Source organism: Barbus barbus (genome assembly GCF_936440315.1).
Source record: "Barbus barbus genome assembly, chromosome: 37".
Taxonomy (NCBI): Eukaryota; Metazoa; Chordata; class Actinopteri; order Cypriniformes; family Cyprinidae; genus Barbus; species Barbus barbus.
The window spans coordinates 13,106,074-13,121,158 of NC_136715.1; the positions used below are offsets into that span (position 1 = coordinate 13,106,074).

The window sequence follows — 15,085 nt, forward strand, 5'->3', positions numbered from 1 at the left end:
ATATGTGGACTTGGCCAGTCCGTCAACAGCTATGGAGCAGCAAGTGGCTGAGAATAAAGTTAAAGACGTCCAGAGTAATTATGTGTGGATTGGGCTGAACTTTCTAGCGGGTATTGGATCTGGGTGTCTGGGATAACGTGCAGTATGTGAACTGGGTGACTAGTGGAATCCTACAGTGTCCAGTCGCTCTTCGCTGTGGAGCCCTCACTGTAGCAAACGGGAAGTGGGAGCCAAGACCGTGTGAGGAGAGACTGGAATTTCTCTGTTTTCAGACTTAGAGACTGAAAAATTACTTTAGTTGTTTTAATTGTTTAGTCTTACAAGTAATCTCCTGCATAGTTAAAATAGATTTTCATGTGTAGTCCTGAAACATTGTACTTGTGTTTGTACAGTTTCCACAATAATGGAAACCTTTTTGTTTACTTGTGTACTTTACCATAATTAGGCTATGTCTAGTTCAAGTCAGTTTTTTTTCAGTGAATCAGTCAAACCAGTTCACAAATCAGTCTGAACGATTCTTTACTGAATTGTATTTATTTCCTCAAGAAACAGGCAAGAATGAATAGGCTGCCTACGATGATTTCTGTTCTTTCCGACAACAAAGCACTTGAATACGACATCCCCATAATTACAACTTCAGAAGTGGGAAGTAGGAAGTTTAAATGCTATTTTTCCTGTGTTCAATACATACTATATGTATCAAATGGTTATACGTAAATATACATGACTAATGGCAGGAGAAAGCAATGTAGATGTTGTTAGAAAAAAAAGAATAAAACTTTGAAGTACTACTGCTATGTTTGTCTCCTCCACCATACTTAAAGTTTAAGGCTCACCCAACTCGGAAACTCGGTTAACTAGAGAGGCTGTTCATGTCCAATTTCCAAATAGGAAACTCGTATTTATGATAATTCCAATAGCACGTGAAAGCAGCAATATAGATGCTGCTGTGATTTACTCTGTAAACAACATGGGTCATTTGTGTTAAAAACATAACAATACTCAGTATATATTAAAGATTTGGAAAAACATGGTAAAAACATGTGGTAAAAACAGGTGTTGCGGTTAGGAATGCACTGAATGTTCGGCAACCGAAATTATTAGGTTGAAAATAGCAATAGCTTTTGGTGTTCGACCAAATCGTATGTATTCTGACAGCACTGCACAAGCTCGCTGCACTATCTGCTTGTTTAACCAAGGTTCAAACTAAGTCCAAAGCACGAGGAAAATCTGCGCTGAAACAGTGTTACTCGTCAGTTGCTCAGTCACATTTTTATGAATTTTCTCAAGGCACGAATGGATGTGACTATGTGATACGTGCGACAAACGACTTCCCAATTTTGTAATGAAAATCATTTATAAATCTGTCGTTGTCAACAACCAAAAAGCACTGAGGTCTTTCTGTGGATTTCCGCCAAAATAAAAGGTGAGAAAAAGCAAGAACTCAAAACTCATAAATGTTAGTACTGTAATTTTACTGTTTTGTAAAATAGAATAAAAAGTAAGCGATTAATCAAGAAAATAATTATTACAACAACTCTATTAATACATTTATTATAACATTCACACAATGTTCAAATTGGGATCTATAATATATCCTGCAGTATTATACAGTAAAAACTACAAGCTTGATTCAAGAAGGGGGTCTCAAAAATGGCTAAAATATTATTTTACTAATAAACTTTAAGTGAAATTGTGCTTTTTTTATAATGTCTGCTAGAATGTTAAAAAATGTTCAGTGTTAAATCTTTTTAAGTAGTTGTTTTGTAATTGATTTTTCTTTGAAATTGAAAAGCAAGACTAAACAATAAAAATCACATTTTGGCTATTTAATTTATGCAATGGGGAAAAAATTGCCAAAATACATGGGGGGGAAAAAACACAAAAAACTAATTTGCCTTTGGCCCAATGTTTCATTTCATTTTTGTTTCATTGTTTGGTTTCGGCTTTGGCCAAGAATTTTCAATTTGGTGCATTCCTGGTTGCGGTATTAAAGGGATAGTTCACTCAAAAATGAAAATTTGATGTTTATCTGCTTACCCCAAGGGCATCCACAATGTAGGTGATTTGTTTCTTCAGTAGAACACAAACAAAGATTTTTAACTCAAACCGTTGCAGTCTGTCAATCATATAATGGCAGTCAATGGGACTCACGGCTTTAAGAGAAAAAAAGCATACACAAATTAAACCCTGCGGCTCGTGACGATACATTGATTTCTAAAGACACGAAACGTGCAAGAAACTGAACATTATTTGTTGTTTTTTCATTTGATCCACCACACTGTCCAACTGTCCCGAGCGCGTTCACAACAGTCAGCATGTGAAGCATGTTCTTGCTTTACGGCGGATCGCAGACTTATAAGTGCATTACCGTCACCTATCTCTCAAATGGTCCATTAACACTCCTAATTGAGATTGTAGATAGAGTGTCAATGGTCCATTTGAGAGATGGGTGGCGGTTCTGTTTCTGTTTCTGACGTACTCAGGGCCATAGCTGGGGTTTGCGGTGTTGTAAAATTAAAAAAAAGAACAAAGATGCAAATTAAGTTATTTCAAGTTTTTAGGTATTAAGGTATAGAAACTGAATAATCAAACGTATAGCACTGGATAGTCTTCAGTGTATAAATTAAATATAGATTCATTCTTGTTAAAACCAAATTAATTCAGTCAAGAGCAGTGAGTGATTTTCCTTAGATTAATATTAAGAACACCAACAGCAGCTAGAAAATTATGTGCGGCCACTTTAAGAGGCAAAACATGGATCCAGCATAATGAAACACATCCGACTTCTTTCTCAAGTGTTTATATTCAGTTAGAACATAGCCAACAGTTATACTCACCAAGATGTTTATTTCGGAATAATTTTGAATGTATTTGTCCATTCAAGCGCAAGAAGAGGCAAAACACATTTCGGTGTTCAAGAGCTGTGAGACACGGCACTCTGCGTGTGCACATAGTGTGCAGGTGCTGAATTAAGTGTATTTCACATTTTTGTGCTTGCATGTTTAATTTGGCGAGGTGTATTTTGTTGGTTCAAGTGCAAGACACTGCGAAAGAGAAATTAGTTCTGTTTTTTCACGCAGTCTGAGACACGGCCTTCTGTACTCAGTTGAGTTCTTTCGTTCTTGTGCTTGAATGCTTTAAAATCTTTTGAATGTTTAAATTGGCAAGACATAAAAACATGCAAATGATAAGGTTTCGTGATGACGTGCAGCAGTGGGCCATCAACTGTTCTGAGCGTTTTTCATGTTGGCCTCGGTTGAAATCGCCAGGGGACCCCTCCTTAGCCTTGGGCCCCTATAATCGTCACTGCCTTTCACCCCACTAGCTAGGGCCCTGGGCATACTCCAAGCACTTGTGCTCACACTGCATCTGAAGTGGATTCACAATGCGAGGCAACAAAACTCACATCCGATGTAGATACAGTGTAGTTTCTGATATGTTTGCTTTCTCATGAGACAAGATGAATTTCCATTGTAAAGTACAGATTAGCTTAACAGACACCAGCATCCTCACTGAAACGTAACATTTAAATACATGAACTCTTTTCTTAGACAGACACTCTTCCTTTTGATGGGTACAAATGCTGAAGTTGGTAAAGGCTCACAGATGTATTTCAAGTCTTCTTGAGTCATATGATAACTTTTGTGGACTAAACCTAATTCAAGTGGTTTAAATGTCTCTAGATTGTTTCAACAGCATGTAAAATAAGCAATAATATGACAGCATTGATATCATAAATTTAATTTATGTTAATTTCAATAGCTCATCTCACATTACAACATTATTTTTCAGACTGGTTTGCTGTTAAACATAAAAAAAATAAGGTTGGCATACTTGAGTTGACACATTTGCGACAAGCCGTCATATGGGATCCTCACCATATGCCCCTCTATTCAAATCCATTGTGACAGTTTACAATTAGCAAAGTCAGTCTGAACAACACATTTAAACAGGATCACAGTTACACGTCACACAGCACATGAAGATGTCATCTAGTCCCTATGAGAGCTCAATTGTCAGCACATGTCGGTGGATGTTCAGCAATCAGTCCCTCTAAGATTTAGCAAACTGAATTTAATGCAGACTTAGTATTATTTGTGGCAGCTTGCATTTGTGTCTTATTTTAGCAACAAATTAATCAATAATGCGGAAGCAATCCAATGCTTTTGTATGTTCATGTGTTAAGAGTGTGGGACATAAGGAAAGTTAATATTGCAGTTTTTGAGAAAAGTGGCAAAAATCTGGAAAAAAAGGTCCTGCAAAATCCCGGTGGGAATTTGTCCTGAGTGTTATATACAACATCCACAAACAATACAGCAGTTTTATTCAAACGCTATTCTAATTAATAATACATGCCTCTTTTTCCTTTGTGTCTCTGCAGGGTTGTCAAAGAGGAAGTCTCTGACGATAACGCCAAACTGCCTTGTTTCAACGGGAGAGTGGTGTCATGGGTGAGCTGCGATAACCTCTGCCTTATATAACATCTGAATCAGAGTGGCAAAGGCAGGCAGTCATGCATTCATATGTCATAAGAAAGATGCAACACATGCCCCTAAATCATACACTGCATCATACTGGACATCACCAGTTTTAGTTCACTGATTCATTAAACTAATTAAGTCTGAAAGGCACTTTGAAGTCGGATAGACTCTAAAGTGTAATGCATAATTCAGATAATTGCATTCTGGATGCCATTTTTATTTAGTGCCTTTGAGGCCTCTGTGTGTTGCGGTCTTTTGTCATGAGTTTAGTTGAAAAGTTCAAACGTCCTGTTCATCTAAACTGAGTCAGGGATAAAGAAGAGCCAATGAAACCTGCACATTGTGCACAAAAAGCAACTAGACAATTACATTTTAAAGAATGCGTTTATGTGTCTGTTTGTAGCTTGTATTGGCTGAGAGCTCCCACACAGATGGGATGTCGGTATGCACTGACAGTCATACAGAGCTGCCCCCACCGCTGGAGAGGACGGGAGGCATCGGAGACTCCAGACCGCCCTCATTCCAGTGAGTATCAACACACATGTATCCTGTGCCGCAAACACTTCAGGACGAATCCACTAAACAAATTTGCAATTTGTACATGTGATATTTCTGCACAAAAACCTCCATTTGCATCGGTGCTGATAGCCTCGGGCTTAGTGTGCCAACATTCAGCACAACTGTGCTCGCAGTGACCTGAGTTCGAATCCCATCTCGTGTTTTTTTTGCCGCTCTCGCTCCCCCTTCTCTTCAGCCAATGCTTTCCTGTCTTCTCTCTACTGTCCTATCTGAATAAAAGCATAAAAAAGCCCAAAGAAATTGATTATTATTTTAGTATTTAAGAAATTAATAATTTTACTTAGCAAAGATGTATTAAATTAAACATGCAACAGTAAAGATATTTACAAATATTTTATAATATAAAAGATGTTTATAAATAAAAGATTTTTGATAGTAGTAAGTATTTCTAGAGCATGACTGAAGTAATGGCTGCTGAAAATTCAGCTTTGCCATCAGATGAATAAATTACATTTTAAAGTACAATTTTTTTTTTAAAATATTTATTTTGGAGCATGATTGCACAATTACCTGATTTGCATATGTTCTTTAGTGAATCAGGTGCTAGAACATATGCAAATAAACATGACTTCCCTCCTTTTAATTCTCTTGCTCAATCAAACTCATTGACCTGCTCTTATGCTATATAGTTAAGAGATACAAAAGGCGAATTGTTCCATTTGGATCAATTCTACATGCAGTGTGATGTGAAAAATGGTCTGACCTCTTGATATTGCTATGATATAATTGTATTATATAACTGAATTGTGTGGGCCTGGTCAAGTGAAACGTTTAGTGTTCTCTTCAGAAATAGTTATTTAATTGTTAATTTTATACTCTCATTGTGTTTTATGCTTAACCACTGAAAACGTCCATTTATAGTGTGCACCAGATGTGCTGATTATCTCTAAATGCACATGCACACTTGCATTAGTTATACACTCCTTCCCTCTCACACATTCTGCACAGTCTGTGTTTCCTTCACCTGCACACATTTATACACGCTTCTTTTACATGAACTAAATGTTTCGCTCCCATAGACTCTGATCATTCATGTACATCATTGTTTCCCAAGATGATTTGTCTTATGGACCCCTACAACCCCCATCTATAAGTCTCAAGTAGTGCTTCATCAACATTAAACCAGAAAAGGGTTGATTTTTAAAGGACGTGTGCCATTTTTTGTCTTTTTGCTTTCTTGCTTGAAGGAAAAGTTCGCACAGAAATGAAAATTCTCTTATTAATTACTCACCCTCATGTCGTTCCAAACCCGCAAGGCCTTCGTCCATCTTCAGAACACAAATTAAGATATTTTTGATGAAATCCAAGAGCTCTCTGACCCTTAAAAAATTGAACTAATAGATTTCACCATACTTAGCCAGCTGATTGATTGCATTACGAATTGCATGAAATGAAATGTTAATTTAAATATCTAAGAAATATGCACACATTTTGCATACATTTCCAGAACATAAATAAAAAAAATGGATAAAGCTTGACTTAAAAATCTCCTTTCATTTTGTTAATTTTTTGACATCTCATCTTTACCCCCGGTCGGGAATCCCTGATTTACATATTAATCTCTCTCACACACGCATGTTTATATTGTGGATGTAGGAATATCAACAGCAAAAAGAGAGCAGATCCCTTTGGCTCTTGCTCCCCCACTGGGCTCAGTCATCCAGAAAGCATGAGACACAAATGTTGAAGGGAGTTGTGGTAAACAATGAATGGTGTATCTGTCCACAGCAGAACACCCCAGAAGGGACCTTTTTGAATTTGATTCACTGTTATGCAATGGAATGACCAAATAAAAAAATGAATGTTCAAAATTTTAATGTGCAGAGGGGAGGACAGAGAGAGACATATTTTTCATAGATTATGACCTTTAGATTAGATTAAATTATTCTTTATTGTTATTATGCAGAGTATAGTTAGCATCGAGAACTGGAAAGAATACTATATTTTGCAAGTGAAAAAAGGGTTCAGAAGGCAAGAGAACAGTTCTGTACAGATGAAAAGGACTATAAATAGAATAGGTCACCTGAATTATAGTGTATGAATGTCTATAAATAGAGAAGATGCTGTGAATTCATTAAAACAACAGAAATAGTAAAAATGTTTCAAGGGCAGGACTGATGTAGTAATTATTGTGAGCTATAGCCTAAAGTATGATGCTTGTACAAAATATCCTGTTAAATTGCTATTTTTCATTACTTATACAGTAATTCATAGTTTGTATTTGCAAAACAAAAGACAGTATTTACAGTAAAATTACATATAATCAGTTTTTTTTTACTGTGTATGGTAGGTAAGGTGACTTGCACTTAACAGTTTTTTTTTTTTTTGTAAAACTTATTTTTTTTTTGCAGTGTGGAACATTATTATAATTATTATTATAACAGTCAGACATTTATGCATCCTGTTCCTTTTATAAGGAAAGAAAGCAAAACAAGTTTGTGCAAAACTAATTTGTGTGGATTATATTCCTTGCAGAATATCAAGGTATGTAATTTGATTAGTGATTAATGCCAAATGATATCCAATGGTAAAAATGGTTGGTGGCTATGAAGTTGTATTTGAGCAATACAGATGGGAATGTACAGTACATCACTATGCTGTTGCTGTAATATTTCTGCCCTCTTGTGGCTGATTTTTAAAATATACAGCAAAGCAAAAACTCTACATAATTTATGATGGCATGTCCTTAATTTCATACACTGGTGGACTGATTCACTGCTTGTACATTTGTTTCATTCATGCAGTGTAACTCACATTTTTGGTTAGAATAAATATGCTGTAATAAAAAGTTTTGGGTCAATTTTTGTTGTTGTTGTTCTGCATCTATTTGACCAGAAATACAGTAAAAGCATTAATGTTGTGAAACATTATAGTTTTTTAAACAACTGTTTTCTATTTTCATTTCAATGTTCATTAATAGTAATTTATATAAAATATAATTTATTGCTGTAATGGCAAAGCAGAATTTTCAGCAACCATTAGTCTATTTTTCAGTGTCACTGTTTCAGTGCTTATCACATTCAGGGGTTATGACCTATATACATGTCCTTCATAGGGCACCTGTACCATATTTTGTCTGGTTGGTCGAGAGGTTTGTAATGTTTCTTATTGAAGGTGGAATAAATTTCTCACCTCGGGGTTACGCCCCAGGGGTGTAATTCAGAAACCGATCTTTCATGATGAAACACCCCCTATATTTCATAATCGTTATTCACAGAGTAAACTATCTCTCTCCTTCTCACTCTTGTCACTTTTCTGCCCTTCTCACAAAAGCTAAAATAGTCTGCATTCCATTGCTAACATATGTATATCTTACATAGGTGACATACACCTAAGCAGTGTGTATCAGATAAAACCGTTGTTGCATTGTGTCTCATGTCACTCAGAGCTCATGCTGCATATGTTTCTGTTTGTGTGCTTGCTGCAGTGCTAATGCAGTGAACAGCCGAGACGGGATGGACACAGAAACTGGAAGCGAGACTGTTCTCCGCCACCGTCGAGAGCGGGAACGAGAAAGGACCAGACGGAGGAGAGATGAATGTGAGTGCAGCTTTGAGAATAAATACTGTAATTTTAGCATATGTGACCAAATCCCTCCTGCACATGCCATTTATTTTTACCACACACATTTTACATTCTTGAACAAAAGTGATATAATCATGGCTTGATCCCAAATGTTTTTTACCCCCTCTTATGTAGGATATTTGCCTCATTAGTGTGCAAAATACATTTTTCTTTTCAAACCAGGGTCAAAAAGTCATCTCTTTCTGTGTATGTTTGTTTTGTGAATATTGCTGTATTCATCTTTGTATTTTTATGTGTGCACTCACTTGTATTACACTCATTTATCATCTCAGAGGAAAGTCTTAATTTATCCTTAATTACTTGCCATGACAGACTGAAACAACATCATCTTTAAGTATGTTCTCACATTAATATTACAGAACAATACAAATAAAGCAATCTGTCATTTAAATGACATTTAACATACACTCTCATTGTACACTTTATTACTTTGTTCTGTATTTGATTTTCCCTTCGTTGATTGTTAGCACAGTAAATAACTGCTCAAGTAATGAACACATCCGTAGGCTGTACAATGACAAAAATGTTACATTTATTTACAACAACAGACGTTAACAGAGCAGAATCACACACCCTTCCTGTCGTCCATTCAACATAGTCCTCACCCTAACAAAACAAATGCTTTCTCACACACAAACACACCCAGACCTCTCAAAGTAATTTATCTGTGTGTTTGTGACGGCAGCACGGCGCTCTCTGTTGGCCCATTAGTTCCTGCTGATCATTAATCAGCGTGGCTTAATTAGGCGGCCAGTCTGGAGACAGTGTCAGTGGTGACTGTGCAACACTGACTTCACAATTAATAGGACAGAAAGGAGAAACAAATATTAGGTATACAAGATGTACTTTTCCTCTGGGAATAGCCCAGCAGAAGCTAAGGATTCTGGGCATCTAGATGGTATTTTGTGTTGTGCCCCTTTTTTGATTTTCCATCAAAATGCAAAGCAGGGATGTGGATTTTTGTATGTATGTATGCATGCATATATGTAGGCTATATATTTGTAATTTACATTGTAATTTACACACATCCAAATAATTAACAATGTATTGTTACGAAAATAAATAAGTGACCCTGGACCACAAAACCAGTCCTAAGTCACATGGGTATATTTGTAACAATAGCCAACAATACATATGGGTCATGAGAAAATGAGAAAAAAAATATTTTATGCCAAACATCATCAGGATATTAAGTAAAGATGAAGATATGTAATGTTCTGTAAATCAAAACTTGTTTTTTTTATTAGTAATATGCATTGTTAAGGACATTTTCTCAATATTTAGATTTTTTTTTGCTCACTCAAAGCAGATTTTCAAATATTTGTATCTCGATCAAATATGATCATATCCCAAAAACCATACATCAATGGAAAACTTATTTATTCAGCTTTCAGGTGATGTATAAATCTCAATTTAAAAAAATTGACCCTTATGACTCGTTTTGTGGTGGGTCATATATATATATATATATATATATATATATATATATATATATATATATATATATATATATATATATATATATATATATATATATATATATATATATATATACACACACATATACAGTGCCCTCCAAAAGTATTGGAACAGTAAAGTCAAAATTGCTCTGTTGGCTGTGGAGTCAACACATTTACAAATATGATTAAAAGATGAATATGAGACAAAACTACAGAATGTCACATTTTATTATTGGGTGATTTAACACATAGATGTTTTACCAGCTAAGAAGTTCAGCACTTTTAGAGTTTCATCCCTCTATCTGACGTGAGCATAAGTATTGGAACAGTTGCCTCACAGGTCTTTCTAAGTGATCAGCTCTGTCGTGTTGCATTAATTCTTCAGATATTAAAAGCAGGGAATGTGTCGTATCAGTTATATCCATTACTTCTGCATTCTGAATCTTCACACACAAACCAGGATGAAGATGAGGGAGCTGAGTTTGTGAGAAAAGCAAGCAATTTGGATGCTAAAAGAAAATAGGTCCTCAATTAGAGCAAAATAAGTCAATTAGAGCAAATTAGGTGAGAAAAACAAAAACAAAGGGCACGGAGAAATCAAGAAACCACCAGAGACACCAGCAACCAACAACGACCTGATAGGCTGAGAAAACAACAGTAGCTGATGACAGACAAATCATAAAAGCTGTGAAAATGAACCCTAAAAGACGTGTCTGTAAAATCTCTAACAACTTCCAGAAAGCTGGGGTGATGCTCTGACAATCTACTGTCCTCAGGAGACTTTGACACAGAATTACAGATGCTACACAACAAGATGCAAACCTCTGATCAGCACCAAAAATAAAAAGGCAAGATTAGAGTTTGCAAAAAAGCACAAAGGTGAGCCAGAAGAGTTTTGGAACTGTGTTTATGGACCGATGAGACAAAGATGAACCTTTATCTAAGTGATGGGAAAGCAAAAGTGTGGAGAAAAAAAGGGAACTGCAAATGATCCCAAGCATACAGTCTCATCTGTAAAGCATAGCGGAGGTGGTGTCATGGCATGGGCATGCATGGCTGCCTCTGGAACAGGCTCTCTCAACTTTACTGATGACTTAATGTATGATGACAGTAGCAGAATGAATTTGGAAGGGTACAAAACCATCTTGCCTACCAATATTCAAGAAAATGCCACCAGATATCTCGTCGTGGTCATATATTGCTCGTAAATTATAATTGCACATGGTCTCACTCTCCAGCATCTGACGCAAAAATCGAAACAGTCGCGCGCACATTCCCAAGTGCTGCTGTTCATGAATGGCAGCGCGCGAACAGAAGAGGCGGGTAATAAATTCATATTGCGCGCTCCCGCGGGAGTTCTGTCTGTGTTAGTAGTATTTGTGTGCTCCGGTGGAGAGCCGCTCTTCTGTCGGTAAGGCATTTTACATATTTTATTTCAAATAAACAGTAGGCTATTCAGGTTTTCAATTCAAATGGTTTGTAGTGTTTCTATATTGTTAATTTATCAGGAATACTTTTGTAATTGGCATGTATTTTGGGTAGATCAAGTGAAAAGGTTATAGATTATGACAGAAAAAAAAACAATATCTACAGAATGATAGATATATAATGAGGTAATTTTCTTAATCACTATTTTGTACAATATTTTTCAATATTTAAAAACCATTACAAATAGCTTTAAAAAGCAGTTTTAAAAGTGTTAGTATATTATTTTTTTAATCTTATTTTACCCCCATTTGATTGTTTGTTTGATTTTTACATTTTATAAGACTAAAATAACTTAAGTGATCTACAATTTTAACAAGCAAGTGAAGAACTAATTTTCAGTAGATTAACCGTATATATCTTTATGCATAACCTTATATATCTTTATGCATTATCCCTCTAAACGTGATATATCTTCAGGCTAAATAGGCTGCTCACAAAATAGTGGTGATATATTGAGTACTTTATCATTTCATTGCTGGAAGTCAAACATGCTTCTCTATGTCTAGATGGATTAAGCTATATCACCATCTTTTGTAGTTAGTTTGCTTTCCATCCTAAATAAAATACATAATATCAATTACATATTTATTTTATTCTCCGTTTGTTGTGTAGTTCACTACATATCTTGTGTTCTTCTGCCTGTCTTTTTTTTAACCAAACTTACCAATTTACTAGCGACTGCAAATAAATCAAGTAAAATCAGAAGACTGGCATGTGAGTGAGCATATCATAGACATTATGAGAGAGCGATATCAGCCCGTTGAAAGAAGTGGTGGCCACCCAACTCTCCTGGAGTGTTTCGGGTTCCACCAGAGGGAATATAGGAAGCCCAGCTCACTGGGATGCCGCCGCCTCACCAGAGCCTTCCAGCCAATCAGATGCCATCCTGAGGCTGAGCCACGCCCACGGGAGTGTATGTTTTCTTCTTTTAAAGTTTGTCGCTCGGTTTGATCAAGCCATGAATATATCCACGTATTTGGACCTCTTTGTTGGTATTTTGTTTTTTCAACAAGGCCTTGACATGCCTCACTGTGTATCTGCTCGTTGTTCTCAGTCCCACGTGTGAACGGTCACTCTAAAGCAGAGCGGGTGGTGAGGGACACGGCCATGGCCTGTGACAGCGGCTCTATGATGAGCAGTGAGCTGGAGTCAAGCTCCTTCATTGACAGCGAGGAGGATCAGAATGCTAGCAGGTTTGGTTTGGAATGATTAAAAGCATAAACGTTTTGACATTTTATGTATATAATTTTTCCTGTGTGCCAGACTTGTAACTGAATTATTATTTAGTCTTGGCTCATGGAGCACAATTATATGTTCAATAATCAGTCTATTCTTCTCTCCTCTATTTGTCTCTCTCAGGCTGAGCAGTTCCACAGAGCAGAGCTCTTCTTTTCAGTTAATGAAGAGACATAAGCGCAGGCGCCGGCGACACAAAGTGGCAAAAATCGACAAGGTTAGACATGTGTGTGTGTGTGTGTGCACCTACTTACCCATATTTTGGGGATGAATTTGTACCCAGAAAAAAGCTAAACCCCCAAAAAACATCCTTTTGAACATGTTCTCATATGTAAAAAAAAATCTATATAAAAATTCAGTAAATAAAGTTTTTTAGAAGAAAATGCAAAATGTTTTCTGTCACGTTTAGGTTGCGAATTACAACATTTATAACTGGCTGTACATATAAACAATATAAGTCTGTGGAATGTGCCCATTTTAAGTAAACATGTATGTGTGTGATATTTTTGTTGTATGTGACTTCTAAGGATCTCGGATATCCTCTGGTTTTATTTCCACAGTCATCTTCATTCAGCAGTATCACAGATTCAACCATGAGCCTCAACATTATCACAGTTACCCTTAATATGGGTAAGATCAGCTTGCCTTGTACATGAACACACACAGTACATCACAAATTCATCACTTACATGTTCTTTTTCATTCGCACAGAGAAATATAACTTTCTCGGCATCAGTATAGTGGGCCAAAGTAACGACAGAGGAGATGGTGGCATCTATATCGGCTCTATTATGAAGGGAGGTGCGGTGGCAGCAGATGGGAGGATAGAGCCAGGCGACATGCTGCTACAGGTAGGTTGTAGTGTCCGGAATGAAACTTCTTGGGAATGGTTACTTCTGTTTGTGATAAATTCAGTCTAATTTAAAAAAAGATTTCAGCACCAGATTTTTGTATAGTTTTTGTAAATCTGACAATGCAAAGAGGCTTTTGTCAAAGGATGGGCAATTAAATACTAAATGAGTAAAAACCACAGAAAAGTTCTCCCTCTTATTTCATAGCAAAGGGTTCAGAAACAGTGTAAAATAATCATGAAAAACTAAATTACAAATTACATTTAATTATTTTACTACATTATAGTTTAACAAAATAATAAATAAAAATGCATTACAAGGAAAATGCACCCCAAAATGAAAATTCTGTCATTATTTACTCACTCTCATGTAGTTCCAAACATTTATGACTTGCTTTCTTCTGTGAATCATGAAATAATGTTTTGAAGAAAGTTGTTAACCATACAGTTTCAGTTCCCACTGACTTCCATTTTATTTTTCACCATGCAATTTAAGTCAATGGAAACCAAAACTACTTGCTTACCAACATTCTTCAAAATATCTTCTTTTGAATGACATGATTGTGAGTAAATGAGACAAAATGTTCATTTTTGGGTGTGCTGTCTCTGTAAAAACACCTAATAGCTCAGTTTTTTTTACTCCTTGTTCAAAAAGCAGATTAGTATAATGCAATGGCTTGGCTCTGCTGGTGGAAGATACTGTGGTGTGTTAAAGTGATTATACACTGCAGGGATATACAGCTTGTATTTACATTAGTTTTTAGGGATGAAATTTTGCCTCTGGCTCTGTGCTTTGTGGCTTTAGTGATTGTCTGTAGATACAGATGCAGCCTTCAATGCCTGCAGCAGCTGCTGATCCCTGTTGAGCAGCAGATTACAGTAATAGTTATGGATTAGACTGCAGCTTTATACCGGCATGGCACAGTGTAGAATGCTGATATTAGGAACATTACCTTAAGACAGGGGTCACCACATTTGGTCCTGGAGGGCTGGTGTCCCGCAGAGTTTAGCTCCAACTTGCCTCAACACACCTGCCTTGAAGTTTCAAGTATACCAAGCAAGACCTTGATTAGTCTCAGCCTCAGACGTCACGCCCACCATGGATCGCAGAACGAACCAAAAGAAGGGGGTTGGGGGTGCAGAACTATAATACATACATACACTCACTGGCCACTTTATTAGGTACACCTTGCTAGTACCGGGTTGTTGGACCCCCTTTTGCCTTCAGAACTGCCTTAATTCTTCGTTGCATAGATTCAACAAGGTCTTGGAAAGATTCCTCAGAGATTTTGGTCCATACTGACATTATAGCATCACACAGTTGCTGCAGATTTTTCGGCTGCACATCCATGATGCAAATCTCCCGTTCCAGCACATCCCAAAGGTGCTCTAATGGATTGAGA

The 15,085-nt window shown here is 36.6% G+C and overlaps 1 protein-coding gene across 1 annotated transcript in view; it reads left to right on the top strand.

Annotated features, from left to right (window-relative positions):
- Positions 1 to 15,085, top strand: part of LOC306857137 (segment polarity protein dishevelled homolog DVL-1-like) — a gene marked incomplete at its 3' end in the record, with an annotated part of 34,166 nt that overhangs the window by 7,823 nt on the left and 11,258 nt on the right. The window contains exons 2-8 of the mRNA XM_079396863.1: positions 4,385 to 4,454; positions 4,888 to 5,009; positions 8,491 to 8,603; positions 12,651 to 12,789; positions 12,956 to 13,049; positions 13,393 to 13,462; positions 13,544 to 13,683. Of these exons, the coding sequence (XP_079252989.1) occupies positions 4,385 to 4,454; positions 4,888 to 5,009; positions 8,491 to 8,603; positions 12,651 to 12,789; positions 12,956 to 13,049; positions 13,393 to 13,462; positions 13,544 to 13,683 (748 nt within the window). The remainder of the gene's footprint in view (positions 1 to 4,384; positions 4,455 to 4,887; positions 5,010 to 8,490; positions 8,604 to 12,650; positions 12,790 to 12,955; positions 13,050 to 13,392; positions 13,463 to 13,543; positions 13,684 to 15,085) is intronic.